The sequence below is a fragment of the Hemiscyllium ocellatum genome, chromosome 25 (genome assembly GCF_020745735.1).
Source record: "Hemiscyllium ocellatum isolate sHemOce1 chromosome 25, sHemOce1.pat.X.cur, whole genome shotgun sequence".
Classification (NCBI taxonomy): domain Eukaryota; kingdom Metazoa; phylum Chordata; class Chondrichthyes; order Orectolobiformes; family Hemiscylliidae; genus Hemiscyllium; species Hemiscyllium ocellatum.
This window is the reverse complement of record NC_083425.1, coordinates 37,138,802-37,151,013: the sequence shown is the minus strand read 5'-3', so window position 1 is coordinate 37,151,013 and position 12,212 is coordinate 37,138,802. Positions and strand designations below refer to the sequence as shown.

The 12,212-nt window shown below is 38.9% G+C and overlaps 1 protein-coding gene across 4 annotated transcripts in view; it reads left to right on the top strand.

Moving 5' to 3' along the window:
* Positions 1-9,804, top strand: part of LOC132827646 (nuclear distribution protein nudE-like 1) — an 81,458-nt gene extending 71,654 nt beyond the window's left edge. For 3 of the 4 annotated variants that reach the window (XM_060844235.1, XM_060844234.1, XM_060844233.1), the window contains 2 exons: positions 340-491; positions 8,852-9,804. In XM_060844235.1, the coding sequence (XP_060700218.1) occupies positions 340-491; positions 8,852-8,939 (240 nt within the window). In that variant the 3' untranslated portion in view covers positions 8,940-9,804. Of the gene's footprint in view, positions 1-339; positions 492-7,133; positions 7,169-8,851 lie in introns of all 4 variants that reach the window. The other variant, XM_060844236.1, reaches the window with a different exon arrangement.
* Positions 9,805-12,212: the final 2,408 nt, after the last annotated feature.

Sequence of the window (12,212 nt, the reverse complement as noted above, 5' to 3'; positions counted from 1 at the left end):
CATCAAATGCCAAAACAGGCTCAAAAGACAAAATGGTATTCTATATTCCTCTATCCACAATTGAGCCAGGTCTGATTTTTGTCATCTGCCATTGTTCTAAATTTTAAGTATAAACATTATAGATCAGGTATTGTTTTCCTTTCTAGCTTGTTTTAGTTACTTTGAAATTGTTGTTCAAAAAAATTCAGTGCTATTTTTGTGGTGAGATGGTGGGGGAGCTATCGTGAATTCTCTTTGAACAGTCTAATGGAAAGTAAAAGTTCCTTTATTAATTCAAACTGTTGTATGGAATTCTTTCATTTTAATTTTTCCCACTAACGAACAGTTGACTTTTTTCAGGCCTTAGAATCAAAATTAGCAGCATGCAGAAATTTTGCAAAGGACCAAGCAACAAGAAAAAGTTACAGTTCAGGGAATGGCAATGGCACCTCTGCTATGGTCAACAGTGCAAAGTTTTCTAATTCAGGTCTTGCAACATATTTTGACAAAGGGTAAGTATTTAATACGCACAAAAGTGCCAATCATTCTTTAAGAAAACAAATCAGCAAATAATTAAACTTTTAGTACACTGGTACACTTTGCTAGTATTGAGTATTGGTTTAAAAAACCTGGAGAAAAGTGGGTGGACATTTTCTAATGCTGCAAGTTGAGAGAATCTGGAAGACACTGCCTGAGTGAATGGTAGAAACAGACTTAGTGGTAACATTCAAACAAATTGCATTTATTACTTTAATGGAAAAAGACTGGAATAAGGGTGAGAAACTAGTTGAATGGCATTTTCAAGCAGCTGCTAAGATGTGTGGGTTGTCTAACCTCCTTTTGGTGCTGTATACCTCAAAGGCCACTGTGGATCTCTTCTGGATTCAGCTTCGGATCTATTTTCCTGCAATCCTTCATCCTTTCTCTTTACTCTTTTCACCCCATTCCCACTTTTAGTTGCTTACTATTTATTCATCCAAGTCACTACGTCACACTGACACAGTATATATGTATTTATTGAGATATTCAAGAAGTGATTTTTGTTCTTAACCCAACCTGCGGCAGACACCAGTTGTATGGGCTTTTGGCTTTTAAAAATAGCAGCTTGCTTTTCTACTCAAAACTGTACCCTTTCAGGCAAATGTTAATGTGTAATCTGCAGTATTCTGTATACAGATGAGATGCCTACCTAAAGCATGTTGGAGGGGGGTGCAGTAATGCAATGGTAATAAAGAAATAGTAATCTGCAGATACTCCGGAGACACCACAGGTAGTGAAATTGTTTTGTTTTAAATCTAGAATTAAAAATTTATTCATGACCATCTGAGCATCGTCAATTGTTTTGTTTTAAAAAAGTACATTTTTGGTTCACTAACGTCCTTTTAAGAAGGGAAATTTTCCATCGTTGTCTGGTCTAGTCTGTGTAGCTCCAGACCAATAGCAATGTGTTTGCCTCCTAACTGTCCTCTGAAATGACCTGGCAAATCATTTATCTATCTGCTAAAAAATCTTAAATGATGAAACCAGCTGGTAATGACTCTCGGGTTGCCAACTGCAAACTTAGTCCTGTCGAAACTGCAGAAGTCATCCTTACTAACATCTGGGGGCTAGTGCCAAAATTGGGAGAGCAGTCTCACAGAACTTGCCTCATAGGCAATGAGCAAGATATCACCATGGCTATTCCTGTATATTAAATTAGATTATTTAGATTAGTGTGGAAACAGGCCCTTCGACCCAACAAGTCCACACCGACCCGTCGTAGCTCACCCACCCAGAATCATTCCCCGACTTTTACGCCTGTACTTAACACTACGGGGAATTTAGCGTGGCCAATTCACCTGACCTGCACATCTTTGGACTGTGGGAGGAAACCCACGCAGACACGGGGAGAACGTGCAAACTCCACACAGTCAGTCGCCTGAGGCGGGAATTGAACCCAGGTCTCTGGTGCTGTGAGGCAGCAGTGCTAACCACCGTGCCGCCCACTATGTCCTGTCCCAATTGCAGAACAACCAAGCAGTGTGGAATACAGTCAGGAAGGAGTTGCCTTGGAAATCCTCTACTATGAGAAAGTGAGGACTGGAGATCAGAGCTGAAACATGTGTTGCTGGAAAAGCACAGCAGGTCAGGCAGCATCCAAGGAGCAGGAGAAACGTTGATTCTCCTACTCCTTAGATGCTGTCTGACCTGCTGCGCTTTTCCAGCAACACATTTTTCAATTCTCTACTTTGACAATGAGGCACACCCCCACCTTCAAACTGATGAACCACTACTCCTCCATTTTGGGCACTACTTGGAGGTAGCACTGAGGTTGGCAAGGGCACAAAATGTATTTTGGGTGTCCACCACAGAGTCAACCACTACTGACTAAGCTGGTCGGGTCCTAAAGATTAGACCTAGGTCTATGTTAAGTGGTGGAGGAACCAACAGAGGAATCATTCTCCTTCATCTACATTTCACAGATGCATCAGTCTATAACAGTGTCTACAGGAGTGACCACCACAAAGTCCTGTCTGCACAGTGAGAATAGTCTCCATTGGGCATCCATGAGGCACTCTGGTCCATCAGAATCAGAATTGCAATCCCAGTCCCTCAGCACCCTCACAACCCAGCATTTCCCCTAGTCCATCCCTGCCTCAATGATAAGTGCAGGAGGGCATGCCTGGAGCATCACCAGATGTGCCTAAAAAATCGGTGTCAGTCTGTTAAAGGACTAGTGTGTATCAAGCAGCAAGTGCCAAATTATATTCCCTCTAAATTTTTTTGTGTGGACCTCCAAAACTGGAAGTATGTGCTGGGAACAGCATTGACATAGTGACTGTTGGTGTGGCTCTCATCAGCTATGCAGCTTTGTGTTGATAAACAGACCTAAATGATTCCACAAGCAATGCATCTGACCTAAGGTCTGCAGTTCTGCCAAATCGAGTCATGAATGGTGATGGACAATTAAACAACTCACTGGAAGGAGATTTCATAAATAGCCCCGTCACAATGGAGGGCATTCTTGATGTGAAGGCGGAACTTTGTCTCCACGAGGACTGTGTGGTAACTCTTACTGATGCTGTCATGGAAAGTCCATCTGTAGCTGGCACATTGGTGAGGATGAGATCAAGTAAACTTTCCCACTTGGTTCCCTCACCGTCTTCCATACACCCAGTCTAGCAGTTATGTACTTTAGGATCTGACCAGCTTGATCAGTCATGCTGCTGCTCAGCCACCCTTGGTGGTGCACGTTGAAATCTCCCTCAGTGCTTCCTCCAAGTGTTGCTCGACATGGAGTACTGATTCATCAGCTGAGTAAGGACGGTATGTGGCAATCAGCAGAAAGTTTCCTTGCCAGTGTTTAACCTGAAGCCATGACACTTCATGGGGCCTAGAGATGATGTTGAGGACTCCTAGGGCAACATTCGGCCACTTCTGGGTATGTCCTGCCTGTGGGTCGCAACATATCCAGAGATGGTGATGGTAATGTCTGGGACATTGTATATCAGGTATAATTCTGTGAAAATGACAGTAAGGCTATTGCTTGACTGGTTTGAGACCGCTCTCCCAATTTTGTCACTAACCCCCAGATGTTAGTGAAAAGGACTTTGCAGGGTCAGCAGGGCTGTTTCTGCTGTTGTCATTTTCACTGTCTAGGTCGATGCCATGTGGTCCGTCTGATTTCATTTCTTTGTTGAGACTTTGTAGTAATTGATACTGTTATAGAGTAGACGAAACCCCCTCAAAATAAAATTGTGTAGACCCTAACTTCTTATTTTAAAGCTACGTGTTAGGTATTGTGTTCCAGATGTAATTGGATTGAGTCAAACTACTCGCCTTTAAACAAAAGAGAAAATGCTGGAAAATCTCAGCAGGTCTGGCAGCATCTGTAAGGAGAGAAAAGAGCTGACGTTTCGCGTCTACCTGACCCTTTTGTCAAAGCTGTTTTTGTTTGTATATCGTGCAAGTACCTGTAATCCTGGAGGCTGTATGCAGGGTGGAATTTGAGTTGAAATCCACATGGAGTAAGTTTGAGGCGAAGACCGTCACTGAGGAAGGAAATATGGCTGTGGAAGCGAGTCTTAGTAAATACCTTGTCTAACACAGAGAGAAAAGGAAAGCAGTGAAGGTGGACAGTGGGAGAGAGAGAGAGAGACAAACAAACAAAAATCATGTCGGAGAGAAGAGCAGTACTTCAGGGTAGGCGTTCCTGGAAGAGAGGTGGAAGTGGGTTAAACACTGGATAAAAGCAAATTACTGCGGATGGAATCTGAAACCAAAAGAGAAAACTACAGATGCTGCCAGACCTGCTGAGATTTTCAAGCATTTTCTCTTTTGGTTTTGGATTCCAGCATCCGTAGTAATTTGCTTTCACCTTTTAAACAACTTTATTTTTACACTGCAGTTAAAATACACACAAAATTTAAACAAACTGCTGTAACTGTGTTGAAATGCTTAACAAAATATTAGATTACTAATTAACTGTTACACTATAGTCACATCCCATAAACACACTCTCTTGGCAAAGGCAAATTTAGTAAAATAGATTGTCTCATATGTGATTCTAGCAGCAGGAAGAAAACTCCCAGCTTATAGCTGTAATACAGAGGACTAAAGAGTTGCCACATCCAGCTTCAAAGCCCCGGCAACTGCAGAAAGCTCAAACTAAGAATCCTGGTTCTGAGAGACTTGACCCCATCCATACAGGCTGCTTCTATTGTTCCAACTTTTTAAAAAATCCAAGACCTCGGAAGCTATTTACTTTTAATGAAGATTGAGACAAAATGCACCTCGAAAAATAGTATCGTTACAATACAGCTGAGTGGCTTGCTAGGCCCTTTCGGAAGACAATTGAAAGCCAACTACATTGTGGCTCTGGAATCACATGTAAGCCAAACCAGGTGAGGATGGAAGATTTGACCCATCAGTGAACCCGATGGATTTTTCTGACAGTGAGCAGTAGTTTCGTGTTCGTTTAGTTTCTTAATTCTAAATAGTTACAGGTCCTGAGGGCATTAGCTGAGTTTCTGGGTTAATAGTCTAGTGACAATATCACTAGGCCTTCACACCCTGATGGAGCATTTCCATGACAGTATGGAAAATTGCCCAGGCGTATCGTCTGCACAGCAAGCAGTATCCAGGCAATTACTACCCCATCAGTCTACTGTCTGTAAAGTGATAAAGGAGTCATGAGCAGTGCTGTCAAGCAGCACTTGCTTAGCAATAACCTGATCACTGCTCAGTTTGGGTTCTCCCAGGGCCTCTCAGCTCCTGAACACATTGTGGCCTTGGTGCAAAGGAGCCTCCAGAGGATCGGTGAGGACTGCCCTTGACAACAAGGCTGCATTTCAATGAGTTTCCCGTCAAGAAGCCCTCTGGGAATCCAGGTGAAATCAGTGTTTTGGATTAGAATGATACCTAGCATTTAGGAAGATGGTTGTGGTTTTTTGGAGATCAGTCATGTTTGCAGGAACTCCTCAGGATAGTGTCCGTAGCCCAGCCATCTTCAGCTGATTGATCAGTGACCTTCCCTCCACCTTGAGCTCAGTAGCGAGGATGTTCACTATTTGGGACGACTCTGATACTGAAGCAGTCTATGATGATATCCAAGTTTGCACTGACAACTGACAAGTAATACTCATGCTACCATAGTATCAGGCAATGGCCATCATCTACCCTTGACATTCAGTGTGTTACCACCACTCAATTTCTCACTAACAATAATCTCGGGGGTTACCATTGACCAGAAATTAAATGAGCCATAAAAATACATAGCTTCTGACTGCTCTTGTAGCCAGGAATCCTGCAGTGAGTAACCCATTTCCTGATTGCTCAAAGCCTATCCACCATCAAGGCACATGGCAGGATTGTGATGGAATGCTCCCCACTTGTCTGAATGAATGCAGCCCCAATAAGTCAACAAACTTAATACCATTCCCAGGTTCCTCAATCCTTATAATTCACTCTTCCACACAGCAGTTGTGTGTACCATTTCCAGGGGATATGGTAGGGAGCTGGGTGGGAGCTCTTTAGAAGGTTGTTGTGGACTCAGGAGGCCAAATGGCCTCCTGCATTGTAGGGATTCTGTGATGCAGGATTCACTGCGGAATTTCACTAAGGCTCCTTAAACTGCAATTGTAATTATTCTCTCCTGCATGTTGAAATTTATGGAGAAGTAATTCAGTTATGAAGAGGGATTATTAGTTTTGATCACTACGTTTTTTAAAAAAAAGTTAAAAACCTAAGCAAATTAGAGAGAAAGTTTTATTCCAAACTGTGAAATCTCTCCGTAAATATGATTGAATAATAATTGAATGTTTTGTTTGACATTAGTTTAGCTTTACTAAATTTCTAATTTAGTAGTACTATCTTTAACAAAATGGAAATATTTTGAGTCTAATTGCTTCTTGTGATGGCACGGTGGATACAGCATGTCCAGCTGTTATACTATTTAGACGAGAAAATTCCAGATTTGATCCTGAATTTGTGGCCTCTGTTGATTTGGCCTCAATGAGTTTCAAATCGTGAGTTGTGTTCCACGTCAGGGAGTGATAGAGCTGCTAGCATGCCGTGCCTGTTTCTTTATCTGATGATTTGTGCTTGAGATTGGTATGTAGGCATGATGAGCAGGAATTTAGTTTAGAATGCAGTCTGTACATGCAAATATCCAGTCCATACTTGGCATCTGGGCTCAAATAGGAGCAATCTTTGAGAGGTACTGATGAGCTATGAACTCTTGTGAAACTTTATTTCAATTGAAGTCAACCTCTTCAAAAGTGAGAATACTTGCCAAATAGCATTCTCCCATGTAAAAGCTGAGGTCAAAAGAAAGGTTAGTAAATTAGTATGAAATTGCATTGTGCTGTAATTTTGGTGTACTCTGGCATTCTGTCCTTTATCTGCTGTATCCAGTCCATTCTTTTACTGTCAAACTGCTCATTCCTGTCCTTTTGGGACAACGTGGGGCAGTATTTGGGTTTATTCCACAAATTAAAGTTCCATAACACTAACTTTCAACAATTTCCAACCTGTTCAGTTAGGTGTAATCAATTGAACAAGAATCTGATTTTAGCTTTAAGATGTAGAATGATTTAAGTATTTAAGACGCCTGAGACTAGTTTAGAAATCAACAAATGTTTAAATTTGATTCGGTATGTCTTTTCTTTTATCAGAAAAGAGAGAGTCTTTTTCACCAAGTTTATCATGGGTAATTAATTTTATTGTATTCCTTTTCAAGTATTCACTTGCATGCAAGCACAATAATGAAGTAAATGAAAGCAGGATTAACAACTAGATTTAGGCCGAATTTCCACTAACTGCACGGGGAATTTGGTATTCTGTCATTTGTAAGAACCTCGATTTAAAATAGAATGCTTGTTGGTGGCTCTTCAAATTTTTTACCATTTGCTTTTGCAGTCAATGTATAGGGCTTGCCAAATGATCTGTGGACATTGTATCTAAGATGGAAAATTCTCTTGTTGACAAAGCACCTTTTTTTTTGCAATTGAAACATATTTACGCAGTTGTTTGTGTGGTGCCAACCTATGTAATGTATAATATCTGTTAAGCTGAGTGAGGTACTATAGAATGTGGAAAATGGCTGTTCAAGCTGTTTTAAGAATCAGGATATTGATCAAAATTATGACTGAGGTTTTTTCAGACATATGTCTAACAGGTAACAGCATTTTCCACATGTTTATGTATACTCTGCCTAGGAGTTTCTTTGCAAGAGTAACTGCAGAACGCACTTAGATTTTGAGTAGATTTCTCTCCAGCCTTACACCTTTTCTGGTCAAGTGCTGACAACTCTGCATCATACTGAGCCTGCTTGGCTAAGTGTTATGGTGAATGAAAGAAAATCAAACTTACATTTTGTTTAAAATGTATGCGGAAACACTCAGTGAAAGCTTTGTGCACTTTAGCTAAGTTTTGCAATGGAATAATCAATTTGAACAACTAATTACTAAATAGAAAGTTTATTATCAGAATAAAACTGGACAATGTTTAAAGAAAGGAAAGAATGGTTCATACCGAGGGGGTAATATTTTATTAATAGCTATCTGGTTGTGGTTTGTCTGTTGTACATTAAAAGCTGAGGCATGGCTGTACTTAAAATCACTACTAACAAGTGCCTACATTAAAATATACAGTAAGTTGTGCATTTGCTACTGTCTTCTGATCTGCATGTTTACATTTTCTAAAAATATAAACTATATACATTTCAGAAATAACTAATATACACAGTAATTTTACAATAATCTGTTGCATCTGGACAAATTGATCATTTAATGATTTATTGTAGTGGTTTTCATATGAATGTTGCTATTTCCACTTTCCAAAACTCCTATCAAAATCAAACTCTTCAACTTCAGGCAACTTGAAGGAATTCCAGTCATCTTGGGGTAGCTTTATTTTTATAAAATGTTTCCAAATTGCACATCAAATGGCATTGAATCAAACCAAAATATTATAGTATGGCAATTAAGGTTTTAAAAATCAAATTGATTGATCCAATGTGCTTTGTGCCACAATTGCATATGATAGGGATCAATGTTTAGTAGCACTTGGTAGCTATTTAAATTTACTTGAAAATGATGTTATTGTAGTTTTTGTGCTAACGTACTTAATGTACATCTTTAATTTTCAACCCCAGGTAATAGTGCAGAAAACAAACATACTAAAATTCAAAATTATACCCATTAACAAACCAAACAAGGAAATTGAATCGTATAATTTAAATTTTCTCCTGAACCCAGAGCTAAGAATGGACTTGATAATTTGAGGAACGCTTCTCATTTAATGTTACTGTCATGAATGTTGTAAATTACTACCACTGTAGAAAGTTTGTATGAGACTGTTTCATATCTTGGTTTTTTTTTGTTGAATATAGGGTAGTAAATGGTCTAGAACAAGGACCTGTAGGAATTGGATCAGCACCACCACCTTCACCACCAGGCATGCTGCCACTCAGTGTCTGAACAGTCAAACTACATCTTTTATTTTTAACCATCTACTTCAAGAAACCGGATAACCCTGATCACAAATGGAGTGCACTGCGGTGTGTAGGAACTTCTGAATTATTATCTTGCTTATTCTTTAAGATTGTGTTTATTAAACAGTTTACCTCTTAATCTCTGGTATACTGTTACTGCAGTGTAGTTAATTTACCATTATCCTACCATTCATGGGGATTTTAATGCTATTCCTATTATACATGACAACAGATTTGTATATTGAGAATTAACAATTGAAATCCCAGCCAGTATTGGGAAAAGTCTACATATTTAAAGTTAACTCTGGTATATATGGTATTTGTTCAAGCCACTTGTACGATGTGTGACTCTCCAGATAGTCTGGGTTTCTCAGTTATGTGCCTGGATTTGGTGATATTTTAAAACACCAATTCCTGTAATTTTTATGTTGAACTGTACAATTTTTGCTTGATTTCTAAAGTCAAATTTATGAAGATATATTTAAGCATTAAGTGTAAATTGGTTTGTTTTTAAAAAAAACTGAAGTTGTATAAACAAACTTTTGAACTATTTACAGCATTGATTTTTGTTTCTATGCATCAACTCGATCACTTGTGACATTTTGTTTTGTTGCATAATTTGGACAATTACATTGGCTGGTTTGTTTCTTTTACTGTATATAAGTTTGTAAACATAACTTTGCCCAAGATATTTGTACATAGCTTGGGCTTTGTAGCATTATTTATTCAGATTCTATATGGCATGTTTAATAAATGAAGCAGTTTACCATACACGGTTGTAACAAATCATACGATATCATTATGTAGAACCTGCTGTCTAAACTTCTGAAAATAAATTTGTTGTTTAAACAGTTACAGTGTGCAAAGTAGTCATAATATGGTAAGATTCCTTTCTACAAGACTGAGTAGGGAAGTGCCACTAAAGTTTTCTGTTTTAACAAGTGCATTACTGAATTTTTGTAAATGCAGCATTGACATGATTACCAATTTGTATGAAGTAGAAATCAACTTATCCATCTTTAAATACAAGGTTTTTTTTGTTCATTTCTGCATTTCACCTTTTAGATTTGTTAGGTTTAGGCTGAATGGTGTCTGAAGATTGCTTTTTAATAAAATCTTAATATTAAGAGTAATTTGTCACATTTAAGTAATATTCTGGGTATAATGAAAAATCATTTTTCATCCTTTTTCAGATTCTTGCTAAGCAACAATAGAGTATTATCTGGGTCAAGAGGAATCTGGATTGCAGCTTTATTTGGATCATTCATTATCTTAATAAATGAAGAAGCAGGCTTAAGGGGTCAAATGGCCTTCTGTATTATATTCACATGTTCTGAATATTTTAACCCTGTTTCTAGTAAAATAAATACTTGGAAAGGGTAGTGACAATGCTCAAAGTGGAAGCCACAAATTCAGATGTTAGATGGGCTGTGGTGACCATCGCATGGTGTGCATCAATAGCAAAACCATAATGGGAAACAAGCTGTTACTTGGGTTACAATGCTGAGCCCCCAACATAGCGTGAGTTAGGCTGTCTCTCTCGTCCTCCCTCGCCCTCTCTATCATACTCTCGCCCTCGCGCGCACTCTAGCCCTTGCGCGCTCTCTCTATCATACTCTCACTATCTCACCCTTCCTCTCACTCGCGCGTTCTCTTGCCCTTGCGCGCACTCTCACTGCCAATCTTCCAATGTAGTAGGTTGTAATCCTTCCCTGCACAGCATTAGGGGATGCTGTGGGTCCACATGTGCCAATCAGCATGACAGCACTGTTCACATCGTTAACTTAATCCCCTTTTCTTTAATATTTTCCTTACAATTCAACTTGGATGGACGGGTTTGTTTCTGTGCTGTACATCTCCGACTGCAACTCTTTACCCAAACCTTTAATCAGAAGTCTTGATATTTCCTCCTTTTAATCTGAGATCTACGGTTTCCTTTTATTGGTGAAATTATTTGAGATATTTATAACTTGCAACTGGATAGTGACTTTAATGCTGAAAACAGTCGTACCAGTTTTCTAATAGTTTAATTTTTGTATGATTTTTCTATCTGTTCCAACAGTTGGTAGTGAGTTCTCTGTATGATCCCTTGGTCTTGCATCATTTACCACGATAGTGAGCAGATAAAAGCAAATACAAGTCATGAGAGATTTGAGATCTGTCTCTGGAATTACTGGTGATGCTGAACTTGTGAATGTAGACTCATGCAAGGATACAAAAATATGATCTGAAAGTACCAACAACAAATGGTCCTTTTACATTTCTGTGATGTCACAAGGTGACCTTGATGATATTACCTCCTATCATAACTTATAATCTAAAAACAAAGTACTTCCATTTTGAAGAAGAAAATTGAAGTTTTAACAACTGCATTTCGTTGACAGAAAATGGTATGCTGTGATCCAGGTCTTAATTACCCTCTTTTTCTTCTGTTGCAGTCTTAACAGCACCTGTTTTGGTTTTTTCCCCTTTATGTACACCATAACCGTTCTTAGCCATTCTTTTCCATTTGCTGTGCCAGCAGAGTCACCGGCCCTCATCCTTTTTCTTAGTTCTAATTCTATTTTCCCTTTTTTACTATCCCGTTGCTTTATTTCCCCACCACCATTTTGTTTGCTCTCACCCTGCCCCAATGTCTAGCTTTAATGTAGATCTAAGGGTTGCCTAAAACATGTTAAAATTGTAATGTTTTTCCTGTTTCTGCCTGAACTATTGTGCTTTTGTTTCAAATTCACTTCCTAGCAGCCTATTATCCAGCTTGCTATAGGAATAGCCGTTATTGTCTGGATAAAAGCATTGTTTGATTTTAGTCTATCGCAGTTCTAATACCAGTTCATTTAATTCATTAAGAAATGGTAAGTTTCTGCTATTTTAATTTCCTCCAGAGGATGGTGGTATTACTGCTTGTGAATGAAAGCAAGAATTCCTGTTCTTGTTCCATAAAGGAAACTTCCCTTGATAGGAGGTTCCAGTGTAATGAGCCTTTGTTTCATGCCCCACTAAGGCCAGTGCATCCTCCTTCAGGTAAGTTACACTAGATGTTTAACTCCACTCAAGCAAAGACGTAAGGGAAATGGTTAATTCTTGTTTTCTTATACGTATGTTTGGAAGTCTGTTAAGTTTGGAAATCATTAATGCTCAGTGGTATCTGCTTTATGAGCAAATCTGATATTTAGCTTAGTGCAACGTTACTCTAAGTGGAAAAGCGCAGGTATTCATCCCTTGACTTTGTACACTAGGTTTTGGTCATTAATATTTT